Below are 14,674 nucleotides of genomic sequence, written 5' to 3' on the forward strand. Positions count from 1 at the left end.
AACAGAAAGGAGAATAAAAATTAATAAGCTAAGTATCTTAAGTTCAAAAAATCAGAGCAAAATAAATCTCCAAAATGAAAAAAAGACTGACATGGATGCAGCTGGAAACCATCATTCTTAGCAAACTATCACAAGAACAGAAAACCAAACACCGCATGTTCTCACTCATAGGTGGGAACTGAACAATGAGATCACTTGGACTTGGGAAGGGGAACATCACACACTGGGACCTATCATGGAGGGGGAGGGGGGAGGGATTTCATTGGGAGTTATACCTGATATAAATGATGAATTGATGGGTGCTGACGAGTCGATGGGTGCAGCACACCAACATGGCACAAGTATACATATGTAACAAACCTGCACGTTATGCACATGTACCCTAGAACTTAAAGTATAATAAAAATAAATAAATAAATAAATAAATAAGAATTAATGGAACAGAAAATACACACACTGGAGAGTTTCAATAAAGCCTAAAATTCTTGGAAAAAGACTAGTAGACAAACCTGTGGTACGACTGATTATGAAAAAGAGTGTCACTGCAAATCAACAGACAAAAGGTATTTTTTTTAAAAGTGTAATTCTGATACAGTTGGCCAGTATCAAAGATGAAAAAGATATACAACAATAGATGGAGCATGTATTAAACATGTAAGAGAATATTGTGAACTTTTGTATGCTGAGATGTACTCAAAAGTTCAAATGAAATAAATTCTTAGTAAATATAGTTTACTAAAATTGTTTTTAAAAGAAACGGAATACCTGAATAGTCCTAATAACCATTAAGAAATTAAATCAGAGGCTGGGTGCGGTGGCTCATGCCAGTAATCCCAGGACTTTGGGAGGCCAAGGCAGGTGGATCACTTGAGGTCAGGAGTTCGAGACCAGCCTGGCCAACATGGTGAAACCCCATCTTTACTAAAAATACAAAAACTAGCCAGGCGTGGTGGCATGCACCTGTAATCCCAGCTACTTGGGAGACTGAGGCAGGAGAATCGCTTGAACCCGGGAGGCAGAGGTTGCAGCGAGCCGAGATTGTGCCACTGCACTCCAGCAGCCTGGGCGACAGAGCGAAGCTCCATCTCAAAAAAAAAAAAAAAAGAAAAAAAGAAAAAGAAAAACAGAAATTAAACGTGAAAGTGCCAAATTCAAGTACATAACAAGTTCTGCCAGACATTAAATGAAGGAATAATTCCAGTCTTGCACAACTGCTTTCAGAGGATGGAAGTGCAGAGTGGGAAGAACACTAGTAATAGTATAACTTTGACATGAAATTCAACTGAAAGAGATTGTTCTGTAATTTTTCCAATCAGTAATGAATATGGATTACAAAACTCCTTAATGGTAGTAACAATATCTTTTTATAAAGAGAACAATGCATTATGACTAAGTTGGATGAAAATCTAAGGAAGCAGGATTGACTTAACATTAGAAATAAATGTGGTTCACGATACTAACAGATTAAAAGCAGAAAAAATAATATGGTTATCTTAATAGATGTGAGAAAAGTTTTGATGAAATCCAAATTTCGTTTTGGTAACTCTTAGAAAACTAGAGGGAGTGAACTTCCTCAAATATCTGTATCAGTACCTGTTCCAGCTGGATATGGTGGCTCATATCTGTAATTCCAGCACTTGGGGAGGCTGAGGTGGGAGGATTGCTTGAGCCCAGGATTTCAAGACCAGCCCGGGCAACATGGTGAGACCTCATCTCTACAAAAAAAATAAAAGATTAAAAAAAAAAAAAGGCCTAGTAACATGTGTCTCGTCTCCGCTACTCAGGAGGCTGAGGTTGAAGGATTGCCTGTTACGGGAGATCGAGGCTGCAGTGAGCTGAGATCACACCACTGCATTCCAGCCTAGGCAACAGAGAAGACCCTGTCTCAAAACAAACAAACAAAAAAAAACAGAAAAATAAACCCTGTTCCTTAAATATCTATGTTAATGTATGTACCAATATCAATATCTATATCTAAATATATAAAAATACATATATAAAAATATACCAAAAATCTACATTAAACATTATACTTAATGGTTAAATATTGACAGTTTTAAGATTAGAAACAAGACAAGCAAGAATGCCTGCATTCACCATTTCTAGGCAATATTGTACTTTAAGTGCTAGATGAATAGAACAGGGTGCACAGAAACAAACCTACACGTGTATGAACATTTGACACATATTAATAAAGGAAGTTCTTTTCAATAAACAGTGGCAGGTCAGTTGGTGTCTAAATGCAAAGAAAGTGAAATTGTACCTGCATATCACACTGTACTCAAATGTCAATTCCAGATGTATTGTAGATGTAGATGCAAAAAGTAAAACTACATTATTGGAAAATATTTTTATGACTGCAGGTTTGGGGAAGAATTTCTTAAGACCCAAAAGCACTGACCTTTAAAGGAAGAGATTGCTAAATTTGAGTACATGAAAATTAAAAGCTCTTCACCAAAGGAAACCATATAGCCTATAAAAAGCCACAGAATAAGGAGATGTTGGCAACAAATACATTTGGTGAAGTACTAGTATCTAGACTACATCAATAATTCTTATATAATAAGAAAAGATAGACTTTTTTTTTTTTTTAATGTACAAAAGATCTGAAGACGTTCTTCACAAAGGAAATTATCCAATTAATATGAGAAAGTTCTCAGCACCATTAGTAATCAGGGACACGCAGACTAAAACTTCACTGACAAACTATTGTGCATCCACCAGACTGGCAAAAATATTAAAAAAATTTCAATACTGAAGTTACTATGGTTATGGAGAAAAGAGAATTTTTGCATAGTTTGGTATAAAGTTTCAGTTACACATGCTCTGTGACCCAGGATTCCTCCTCCTAGATTTAAACCTTAGAGAAACTTAGGGGTGTCTACAACAATACATTTCCAAGAATATTCATAGCACTGTTTTTCATCAGGGGAAAATTAGGAACAATCCAGTGTCTGATAATGGTGGAATGGATAAATAGTGGTATAGTCATGCGGTAGGATTCTAATCAGCAGTGAAAATGAATGAAGTACCTGCTGTGACATGCTAGTAAATAATTATTGCGCAAGTCAAGTTACTTTTGAGGAGAAAGGGTAGATTGTGATTAAGAGTTGCATGGAGGAGGAATCTTATGAAATGTTAGCAGTTCTCTATTTCTTGATTTGGGTGATGGTTAAGTAAGCTCTGTGTTTGTTAAGTTATACATTTATGTTTTAGGCATTTTTCTAAAGATGTGCTATATTTCACATTTTCTAAAAACCTTTAGAAGTAAAAATGGAGTTCTTTCTATTAAATTTTTGATTAATTTATGAAATTTTTAAGTTTCAGAGAATATACAAGAATTAGACCCTTTTCAGGAACTCACGGTCAACATGAGCATCAAGATAATTGGAGTACACTGCAGTAAATACTTTAGTACAAGTAGTGTGAAGTGCTGTTTGTGTCATAGAAAGGAGCAGCTAACTATGCCTGCAAAGTCAAAACAAGGCCTCCCTGAAGGGGTGGCCTTGTGTCGTGAGAGGCACCATGGCATTGTAGAAACAGCATGAGTTTTAAATGTAGACCTAAGTTTAAATCAGCTCTGATACTCGCTTGTTGATGTTGGTCAGCTTAATTTCTGTGAGCTTTAGTTTTTTCAACTGTAAAATATGGTTAATTTTTTCTGTGTGTGGCATTGTTTTAAGGATTAGAAAAAAATGAAACCTGTAGCATAGTGTGTTACACGCACTTGAGTTCTCACAAATAGGTATTGGTTGCTTTATTATTGCTTTTATTAATATTATTGTGTTAATTATTATAAATATCATTATTGCTGATAAATGAATCAGAATTAGCCAGATATGGAACAAGTTAAAGTTAAAGGCATAAAGGTGGGATAGGATGTCAAAGCAAGAGGAAACCCAATAAACTGGAAGAATAGGGAACAGGTGTGTTTTTAAATTATTTTTATTGAGATATAACTTACATGTAATTAAGTGTGCAGCTTTTGAATTTTTAGTTGCATATAGACACGTGTAATTACTTCCCATAGCAGAAGGCTCTCTCACACTCCTCCGAGTCAGTATTTCCTCCAAAAAGGTAAACTACTGTTCCAAACTCTTAATGCCATAGATTGTTTGTAAATAGAATCATTTGGTATGTACTTTTTTTAAATGGGTAGAGTTGGCTTCTTTCACTCAATATTTGTTGTTCTTTTTTGTTGCTGTCTAATTTTCCGTTGTGTAACCATACTATAATGCATTCATTAATTTTACTCTTAATAGCCATTTGAAGTGTTTCCAGATTTTGGCTATTATGAATAAAGCTTCTATGAACATTCTTGTGCCTCTCTTTTGAAGGATGCACACACTCATTTCTGTTGGGTATATCTAGGACTAGAATTCCTGTGTGTTAGAATGGGTGTACATTTAACTTTAATAGATACTGTCAAATAGTTTTTCAAAGTTGTTAGGCCACTTTGTGTTCTCACCAGTAGTAAACAGTTTCAGCTGCTCCATGTTTTCACCTGTACCTGGATAGTGTTAGTCCTTTTAATTTTAGCCATTCTAATAGGGATGTAGGTTTCTGTCTCATTGTAGGAGTGGGGAGGATAATTGGAAGAGAATTTACTACCCCAAATCACTAACTAATTTCATTTAACATTCCATGTTGCATTCATGAAAGTTTCATTTTTTTTACATTTGATTTTTAGTATTGGCATTGAGTGATCTTTTTTCTTACCAGAGAGGGAAAAAAGATCCCTTTTTTATATCATACAAAATTTTCAATAAAATGTCTGGATTAAGAAAATGGAACAGATTTTTTTTAGCTGTTGTATTAATAAACCAAATACAGAATCAATGGTCTTATCCTTGATGTGCTAGAAGTGATTTTAAAATACTTTAGGCACTGGTACTAATTGACTTTTTAAAAAATGCTGCTTTATGAATGTACCTATTTTTTTAACATAGGCTTTTATTGGACTCTGACCAAATAATTATAGGAAAGAGTTAATAGTACCTGTCCTCAAAAATAGAAAAACCTTATTAAAATTAAAATGTGTACTGCTTCTTTTATGCCTACCACACAAGTCTCAATACAGTTGTACCTTTTTTTTTTTTTTAATGCTTTAAGTTCTAGGGTACATGTGCACAATGTGCAGGTTTGTTACATATGTACACATGTGCCATGTTGGTGTGCTGCACCCATTAACTTGTCATTTACAACACGTATATCTCGCAATCCTATCCGTTCCCCCTCCCCCAACTCCATGACAGGCCCTGGTGTGTGATGTTCCCCTTCCTGTGTCCGAGTGTTCTCATTGTTCAGTTCCCACCTATGAATGAGAACATGTGGTGTTTGTTTTTTTGTCCTTGAGATAGTTTGCTGAGAATGAGGATTTCCACCTGCATCGATGTTGCTGCAAAGGACATGAACTCATCCTTTTTATGGCTGCATAGTATTCCATGGTGTATATGTGCCACATTTTCTTAATCCAGTCTGTCAGTGATGGACATTTGGGTTGATTCTAAGTCTTTGCTATTGTGAACAGTGCCACAATAAACATACATGTGCATGTGTCTTTATAGCAGCATGATTTATAATCCTTTGGGTATATACCCAGTAATGGGATGGCTGGGTCAAATGGTATTTCTAGTTCTAGATCCTTGAGGAATCACCACACTGTCTTCCACAATGGTTGAACTAGCTTACAGTCCCACCAACAGTGTAAAAGTGTTCCTATTTCTCCACATCCTCTCCAGCACCTGTTGTTTCATGACTTTTTAATGATTGCCATTCTGACTGGTGTGAGATGGTATCTCATTGTGGTTTTGATTTGCCTTTCTCTGATGGCCAGTGATGATGAGCATTTTTTCATGTGTCTGTTGCCTGCACAAATGTCTTGTTTTGAGATGTGTCTGTTCATATCCTTTGCCCACTTTTTGATGGGGTTGTTTGTTTTTTTTCTTGTAAATTTGTTTGAGTTCTTTGTAGATTCTGGATGGATATTAGCCCTTTGTCAGATGAGTAGATTGCAAAAATTTTCTCCCATTTTGTAGGTTGCCTGTTCACTCTGATGGTAGTTTCTTTTGCTGTGCAGAAGCTCTTTAGTTTAATGAGATCCCATTTGTCAATTTTGGCTTTTGTTGCCATTGCTTTTGGTGTTTTAGTCATGAAGTCCTTGCCCATGCCTATGTCCTGAATGATATTGCCTAGGTTTTCTTCTAGAGTTTTGATGGTTTTAGGTCTAACATTTAAGTCTTTAATCCATCTTGAATTAATTTTTGTATAAGGTGTAAGGCAGGGATCCAGTTTCAGCTTTCTACCTATGGCTAGCCAGTTTTCTCAGCACCATTTATTAAATAGGGAATCCTTTCCCCATTTCTTGTTTTTGTCAGGTTTGTCAAAGATCAGATGGTTGTAGATGTGTGGTATTATTTCTGAGGGCTCTGTTCTGTTCCATTGGTCTTTATCTCAGTTTTGGTAACAGTACGATGCTGTTTTGGTTACTGTAGCCTTGTAGTATAGTTTGAAGTCAGGTAGAGTGATGCCTCTAGCTTTGTTCTTTTGGCTTAGGATTGTCTTGGCAATGTGGGCTCTTTTTTGGTTCCATATGAACTTTAAAGTAGTTTTTTCCAATTCTGTGAAGGAAGTAATTGGTAGCTTGATGGGAATGGCATTGAATCTATAAATTACCTTGGGCAGTATGGCCATTTTCACAATATTGATTCTTCCTATCCATGAGCATGGAATGTTCTTCCATTTGTTTGTGTCCTCTTCTATTTCGTTGAGCAGTGGTTTGTAGTTCTCCTTGAAGAAGTCCTTCACATCCCTTGTAAGTTGGATTCCTAGGTATTTTATTCTCTTTGAAGCAATTGTGAACAGGAGTTCATTCATGATTTGGCTCTGTGTCTGTTATTGGTGTATAAGAATGCTTGTGATTTTTGCACATTGATTTTGTATCCTGACACTTTGCTGAAGTTGCTTATCAGCTTAAGGAGATTTTGGGCTGAGACGATGGGGTTTTCTAAATATGCAATTATGTCATCTGCAAGCAGGGACAATTTGACTTCCTCTTTTCCTAATTGAATATCCTTCATTTCTTTCTCTTGCCTGATTGCTCTAGCCAGAACTTCCAACACTGTGTTGAATAGGAGTGGTGAGAGAGGGCATCCCTGTCTTGTGCCAGTTTTCAAAGGGAATGCTTCCAGTTTTTGCCCATTCAGTATGATACTGACTGTGGGTTTGTCCTAAATAACTCTTATATTTTGAGATACGTTCCATCAATACCGAATTTATTGAGAGTTTTTAGCATGAAGGGCTGTTGAACTTTGTCAAAGGCCTTTTCTGCATGTATTGAGATAATCATGTGGTTTTTGTCTTTGGTTCTGTTTATATGATGGATTACGTTTATTGATTTGCGAATGTTGAATCAGCCTTTCATCCCAGGGATGAAGCCCACTTGATCATAGTGGATAAGCTTTTTCATGTGCTCCTGGATTCGGTTTGTCAATATTTTATTGAGGACTTTCGCATCGATGTTCATCAGGGATATTGGTCTAAAATTCTCTTTTTTTGCTGTCTCTTTGCCAGGCTTTGGTATCAGGATGATGCTGGCCTCCTAAAATGAGTTAGGGAGGATTCCCTCTTTTTCTATTGATTGGAATAGTTTCAGAAGGAGTGGTACCACCTCCTCCTTGTACATCTGGTAGAATTCAGCTATGAATCAGTCTGGTCCTGGACTTTTTTTGGTTGGTAGGCTATTAATTATTGCCTCAATTTCAGAGCCTGCTATTGGTCTATTCAGGGATTCAGCTTCTTCCTGGTTTAGTCTTGGGAGGGTATATGTGTCCAGGAATTTATCCATTTCTTCTGGATTTTCTAGTTTATTTGCGTAGAGGTGTTTATAGTATTCTCTGATGGTAGTTTGTATTTCTGTGGGGTCAGTGGTGATATCCCCTTTATCATTTTTTATTGTATATATTTGATTCTTCTCTCTTTTCTTCTTTATTAGTCTTACTAGCGGTCTGTCAATTTTGTTGATCTTTTCAAAAAAGCAACTCCTGGATTCATTGATTTTTTTGAAGGGTTTTTTGTGTCTCTCTCTCCTTCAGTTCTGCTCTGATCTTAGTTATTTCTTGCCTTCTGCTAGCTTTTGAATGTGTTCGCTCTTGCTTCTCTAGTTCTCTTAATTGTGATGCTAGGGTGTCAATTTTAGATCTTTCCTGCTTTCTCTTGTGGGCATTTAGTGCTATAAATTTCCCTCTACACACTGCTTTAAATGTGTCCCAGAGATTCTGGTATGTTGTGTCTTTGTTCTCATTGGTTTCAAAGAACATCTTTATTTCTGCCTTCATTTTGTTATGTACCCAGTAGTCATTCAGGAGCAGGTTGTTCAGTTTCCATGTAGTTGAGTGGTTTTGAGTGAGTTTCTTAATCCTGAGTTCAAGTTTGATTGCACTGTGGTCTGAGAGAGTTTGTTATAATGTCTGTTCTTTTACATTTGCTGAGGAGTGCTTTACTTCCAACTATGTGGTCAATTTTGGAGTAAGTGCGATGTGGTGCTGAGAAGAATGTATATTCTGTTGATTTGGGGTGGAGAGTTCTGTAAATGTCTATTAAGTCTGCCTGGTGCAGACCTGAGTTCAATTCCTTGATATCCTTTTTAGCTTTCTGTCTCGTTGATCTGTCTAATGTTGACAATGGGGTGTTAAAGTCTCCCATTATTATTGTGTGGGAGTCTAAGTCTCTTTGTAAGTCTCTAAGGACTTGCTTTATGAATCTGGGTGCTCCTGTATTGGGTGCATATATATTTAGGATAGTTAGCTCTTCTTGTTGAGTTGATCCCTTTACCATTATGTAATGGCCTTCTTTGTCTCTTCTGATCTTTGTTGGTTTGAAGTCTATATCAGAGATTAGGATTGCAACCCCTGCCTTTTTTTTGTTTTCCATTTGCTTGGTAGGTCTTCCTCCATCCCTTTATTTTGAGCCTATATGTGTCTCTGCACATGAGATGGGTCTCCTGAATACAGCACACTGATGGGTCTTTTTTTTTCTTTTCTTCTGTATGCTATTTATTTGTTTATTTTCTTATTTGTTATACTTTAAGTTCTAGGGTACATGTGCACAACGTGCAGGTTTGTTACATATGTATACATGTGCCATGTTGGTGTGCTGCACCCATTAACTTGTCATTTACATTAGGTGTATCTCCTAATGCTATCCGTTTCCCCCTTCCCCCACTCCATGACAGGCCCCGGTGTGTGATGTTCCCCTTCCTGTGTCCGAGTGTTCTCATTGTTCAATTCCCACCTATGAGTGAGAACATGCAGTGTTTGGTTTTTTGTCCTTGAGATAGTTTGCTGAGAATGAGGGTTTCCAGCTTCATCCATGTCCCTACAAAGGACATGAACTCATCCTTTTTTATGGCTGCGTAGTATTCCATGGTGTATATGTGCCACATTTTCTTAATCCAGTCTATCATTGATGGACATTTGGGTTGGGTCCAAGTCTTTGCTCTTGTGAATAGTGCCACAGTAAACATATGTGTGCATGTGTCTTTATAGCAGCATGATTTATAATCCTTTGGGTATACACCCAGTAATGGGATGGCTGTGTCAAATGGTAATTCTAATTCTAGATCCACTGATGGGTCTTGACTGTTTATCCAGTTTGCCAGTCTGTGTCTTTTAATTGGAGCATTTAGCCCCTTTATATTTAAGGTTAATATTGTTATGTGTGAATTTGATCCTGTCATTATGATGTTAGCTGGTTATTTTGCTCGTTAGTTGATGCAGTTTCTTCCTAGCATCAATGATCTTTACAATTTGCCATGTTTTTGCAGTGGCTGGTACTGGTTGTTCCTTTCCATGTTTGGTGCTTCCTTCAGGAACTCTTGTAGGACAGGCCTGGTGATGACAAAATCTCTCAGCATTTGCTTGTCTGTAAAGGATTTTATTTCTCCTTCACTATGAAGCTTAGTTTGGCTGGATACAAAATTTTGGGTTGAAAATTATTTTATTTAAGAATGTTGAAAATTGGCCCCCACTCTCTTCTGGCTTGTAGAGCTTCTGCTGAGAGATCCACTGTTAATCTGATGGGCTTCCGTTTGTGGGTAACTCGACCTTTCTCTCTGGCTGCCCTTAACATTTTTTCCTTCATTTCAACTTTGGTGAATCTGACAATTATGTGTCTTGGAGTTGCTCTTCTCGAGGAGTATCTTTGTGGTGTTCTCTATATTTCCTGAATTTGATTGTTGGCCTGTCTTGCTAGGTTAGGGAAGTTCTCCTGGATAATATCCTGCAGAGTGTTTTCCAACTTGGTTCCATTCTCCCCGTCACTTTCAGGTACACCAATCAGACGTAGATTTGGTCTTTTCACATAGTCCCATATTTCTTGGAGATTTTGTTAGTTTCTTTTTACTCTTTTTTTCTCTAAACTTCTCACTTCATTTCATTCATTTGATCTTCAGTCACTGTTACCCTTTCTTCCAGTTAATCGAATCGGCTACTGAAGCTTGTGCATGTGTCACGTAATTCTCATGCCGTGATTTTCAGCTCCATCAGGTCATTTAAGGACTTGTCTACACTGGTTATTCTAGTTAGCCGTTTGTCTCATCTTTTTTCAAGGTTTTTACCTTCTTTGCGATGGGTCCAAATTTCCTCCTTTAGCTGGGAGAAGTTTGATCTTCTGAAGCCTTCGCCTCTCGACTCGTCAAAGTCACTCTCTGTCCAGCTTTGTTCCATTGCTGGAAAGGAGCTGTGGTCCTTTGGAGGGAGAGAGGTGCTCTGATTTTTAGAATTTTCAGCTTTTCTGCTCTGTTTTTTCCCCATCTTTGTGGTTTTATCTACCTTTGGTCTTTGGTGATGGTGACATACACATGGGGTTTTGGTGTGGATGTCCTTTTTCCTTCTAACAGGACCCTTAGCTGCAGGTCTGTTGGAGTTTGCTGGAGGTCCACTGCAGATGCTGTTTGCCTGGGTATCAGCAGTGGAGGCTGCAGATCAGCGAATATTGCTGAACAGCACATGTTGCTGCCTGATCATTCATCTGGAAGCTTCGTCTCAGAGGGGTACCTGGCCGTGTGAGGTGTCAGTCTGCCCCTACTGGGGAGTGCCTCCCAGTTAGGCTGCTCGGGGGTCAGGGACCCACTTGAGGAGGCAGTCTGTCCATTCTCAGATCTCAAACTCCATCCTGGGAGAACCACTACTCTCTTCAAAGCTGTCAGACAGGGACATTTAAGTCTGCAGAGGTTTCTGCTGCGTTTTATTCGGTTATGCCCTGCCCCCAGAGGTGGAGTCTACAGAGGCAGGCAGGCTTCCTTGAGCTGCAGTGGGCTCCACCCAGTTCGAGCTTCCTGGCCGCTTTGTTTACCTACTCAAGCCTCAGCAGTGGCGGGCATACCTCCCCCAGCCTCGCTGCTGCCTTGCAGTTCGATCTCAGACTGCTGTGCTAGCAATGAGTGAGGCTCTTTCGGCGTGGGACCCTCCGAACCAGGCACGGGATATAATCTCCTGGTGTGCTTTTTGCTAAGACAGTTGGAGAAGCGCAATATTAGGGTGGGAGTGACCCGATTTTCCAGGTGCTGTCTGTCACAGCTTCCCATGGCTAGGAAAGGGAATTCCCTTACTCCTTGTGCTTCCTGGGTGAGGTGATGCCTCACCCAGCTTCGGCTCACACTCGATGGGCTGCACCCACTATCCTGCACCCACTGTGTGACAAGCCCCAGTGAGATGAACCCGGTACCTCAGCTGGAAAGGCAGAAATCACCCGTCTTCTGTATTGCTCACGCTAGGAGCTGTAGACTGGAGCTGTTCCTATTCAGCCATCTTGGAAGCACCCAGTTGTACCTTTATAATAGTAATTTGTTTGTTGGTGTCGGCTTAGTGCTATATATTAAAGTGTTATGTGATTACAGGAGTATATGCATGTTTGTCCCAATGCACTCTTGTATTTTAGATTCATCCTTTTGCAATAACAATAGAAAGTGATGATAATAAAAGTAAACATTAATTTAATGTATGCTGTGTGCAAAAACTCTGTGTTAAGTGCTTTGTATGTATCCTCATCTAATTCTCACCATACGCACATTATAAAATTTTAAAAAAGTCAATCCAGATTTATTTCCCTAATCTTTTATCACCTCGTCTGAAATTGTTTTCCATTTTCACCAGAGGTATGAAAAGTATGTTGGGTTGGTTCCATTCGTTAGAATTCATTGCTGGAAACCAGCTGACTGGAATAAAAGCTCTGTGAGGGCTGAATTTTTGCAAAGTTCTGCAGGAGCAAAGAAAACAGATATTTCACAATGTTGGTGGGTTCAGGGAAATACTTCGTTGTTTCTAAGCCTTAATTCTGAAGGATTTTACTAGATATGACCCTTTAGAGATCTTTAATAGCTTAAAGCCGTATGTACAGGCTTCCTGAACTGATTTATATCAAATATAGTCTATACTTGAAAATGAATTACTTATTATACATGTTCAAAAATAGTAATACTGATATACTGACTTTTTTAAAGGTTTTGAAAGAGGGAAGGAAGATATTTCTCAAAATAAAGATGAATCTTCACTTGCTATGTCAAAGAGCAAGGTAAGCATATATAAGCAAATACATGATTATGACATTTCCCTAATATTTGAGATAAGGGAACTAACACTGAAATCCTATGAAGCTTTTATGTGATGTTTTTATGTTGATACATCTAAACCATGTAGTGTGTATTAAAAGAGTGAAGTTCCATTGGGGCTAATGTAAGTATTGTTGGTTACTTAGAAATACAGCTGATTGGTAACCAGTTTTCCTGTCAGAGTAATACTGTTTCTGGTATCTCTGCTATAGCAGCACTTCTCAAACTTAAGTCTGAGGATTGCATTCAGATATATTCTCAGGGTTTATGGCTTTAAAAAAAAAATTCTTAAGTATTTTGAGTTCATTCAGATGACAATCAAAATACATATATTTTACCAGTTAAAAGCCAGATCTTTGCAGTAGTAATTGTCTACGATTGACAGACATTTTCTTAGAATAAGACAGAGTTTATGAATCAGTATTTCTCAAACTGGGATATTTAGACACATTCTTAGGCCTGTTGAGCATTTTTTCTTTAAGAGTGCATATTCAGATTTGAGAAACACTATGTGATACAGTAACCAGTTTCCCTGTGGGTTTGTAGTTCACTGGATTTTCTATAACTTTTGAAGGGATTCGACTTTCGACTTTTTTTCTGGCAAGATTTAGTAGCAGGAGGAGCTTTTATGTTTATGGGATCAAACTTCCATGACTGTAAGACAACTGTTTCTAAAGACTAAGTTCTCTGTTATTCTCAGCAGTTGGGCTTGCTCTTACAACTTACATTTTTTGGATACTTTTAAAGGATAACAGTTATCCATTGGTCTTAGGAACCAAAAACATTGGTGCAACTCCAAATAAAAGTAATAACCATGTTTACCGCCATTACCATAATAACCCTAACCTCTTTAATCCTCCCGATCATCATTACCTTTATCAACCCTAACAAAAAAAACTTCTATCCAAATTACGTGAAAACAATTATTATATCTGCTTTTATTACTAGCCTCCTTCCCACAACTCTATATATTTTCCTAGACCAAGAAATAATTATTTCAAACTGACATTGAACAACCATCCAAACATTAGAACTAACACTAAGCTTCAAACTAGACTATTTTTCCGTAATATTTATTCCAATTGCACTATTCGTCACTTGATCTATTATAGAATTCTCATTATGATATATAAGCTCAGACCTAAACATTAAGCAATTTTTTAAGTATCTACTTATTTTTCTCACCACTATATTAATTCTAATTACTAACAACAACCTCTTCCAACTTTTTATTGGATGGGAGGGTGTAGGAATTATGTCCTTCCTACTAATTAGTTGATGGCACGCTCGAACAGACGCCAACACAGCGGCCATCCAAGCAATCCTGTACAACCGCATTGGCGATATTGGCTTTATCCTAACCCTAACATGGTTTCTCCTACATTATAACTCGTGGGACTTTCAACAGATATTCATCCTAGACTCCAATTTAAACTTTCTCCCACTGATAGGCCTTCTCTTAGCAGCAACAGGAAAATCAGCTCAACTTGGTCTCCATCCTTGACTCCCCTCCGCTATAGAAGGCCCAACCCCAGTTTCAGCTTTACTCCACTCCAGCACCATAGTCGTAGCTGGAGTGTTCCTACTCATCCGCTTCCACCCCTTAATGGAAAACAACACGTTAATTCAAAGCTTTACACTATGCCTAGGGGCCATTACTACTCTATTCACAGCAATTTGTACCCTAACACAAAACGATATCAAAAAAATCATAGCCTTCTCCACCTCAAGTCAATTAGGCCTAATAATAGTCACTATCGGCATCAACCAACCATACTTAGCATTCCTACACATCTGCACCCATGCCTTCTTCAAAGCCATACTATTTATTTGCTCTGGGTCTATTATCCACAATCTAAACAATGAGCAAGACATTCGAAAAATTGGAGGATTATTTAAAATGATAACCCCTTACCTCAACTTCCCTAACCATCGGTAACCTGGCACTCACAGGCATGCCTTTTCTCACAGGCTCTACTCCAAAGACCTCATCATCGAAACCGCAAACATGCCGTATACCAACGCCTGAGCCCTATCTATCACTCTCATTGCCACTTTCCTAACAAG

The 14,674-nt window shown here is 38.1% G+C and overlaps 1 protein-coding gene across 12 annotated transcripts in view; it reads left to right on the forward strand.

Moving 5' to 3' along the window:
* Positions 1-14,674, forward strand: part of OSBPL8 (oxysterol binding protein like 8) — a 211,942-nt gene that overhangs the window by 138,778 nt on the left and 58,490 nt on the right. For all 12 annotated transcript variants that reach the window (XM_030938778.1, XM_010362636.2, XM_030938780.1 and 9 more), the window contains one exon: positions 12,500-12,570. In XM_030938778.1, the coding sequence (XP_030794638.1) occupies positions 12,500-12,570 (71 nt within the window). The remainder of the gene's footprint in view (positions 1-12,499; positions 12,571-14,674) is intronic.

The sequence above is a fragment of the Rhinopithecus roxellana genome, chromosome 10, assembly GCF_007565055.1.
Source record: "Rhinopithecus roxellana isolate Shanxi Qingling chromosome 10, ASM756505v1, whole genome shotgun sequence".
Classification (NCBI taxonomy): domain Eukaryota; kingdom Metazoa; phylum Chordata; class Mammalia; order Primates; family Cercopithecidae; genus Rhinopithecus; species Rhinopithecus roxellana.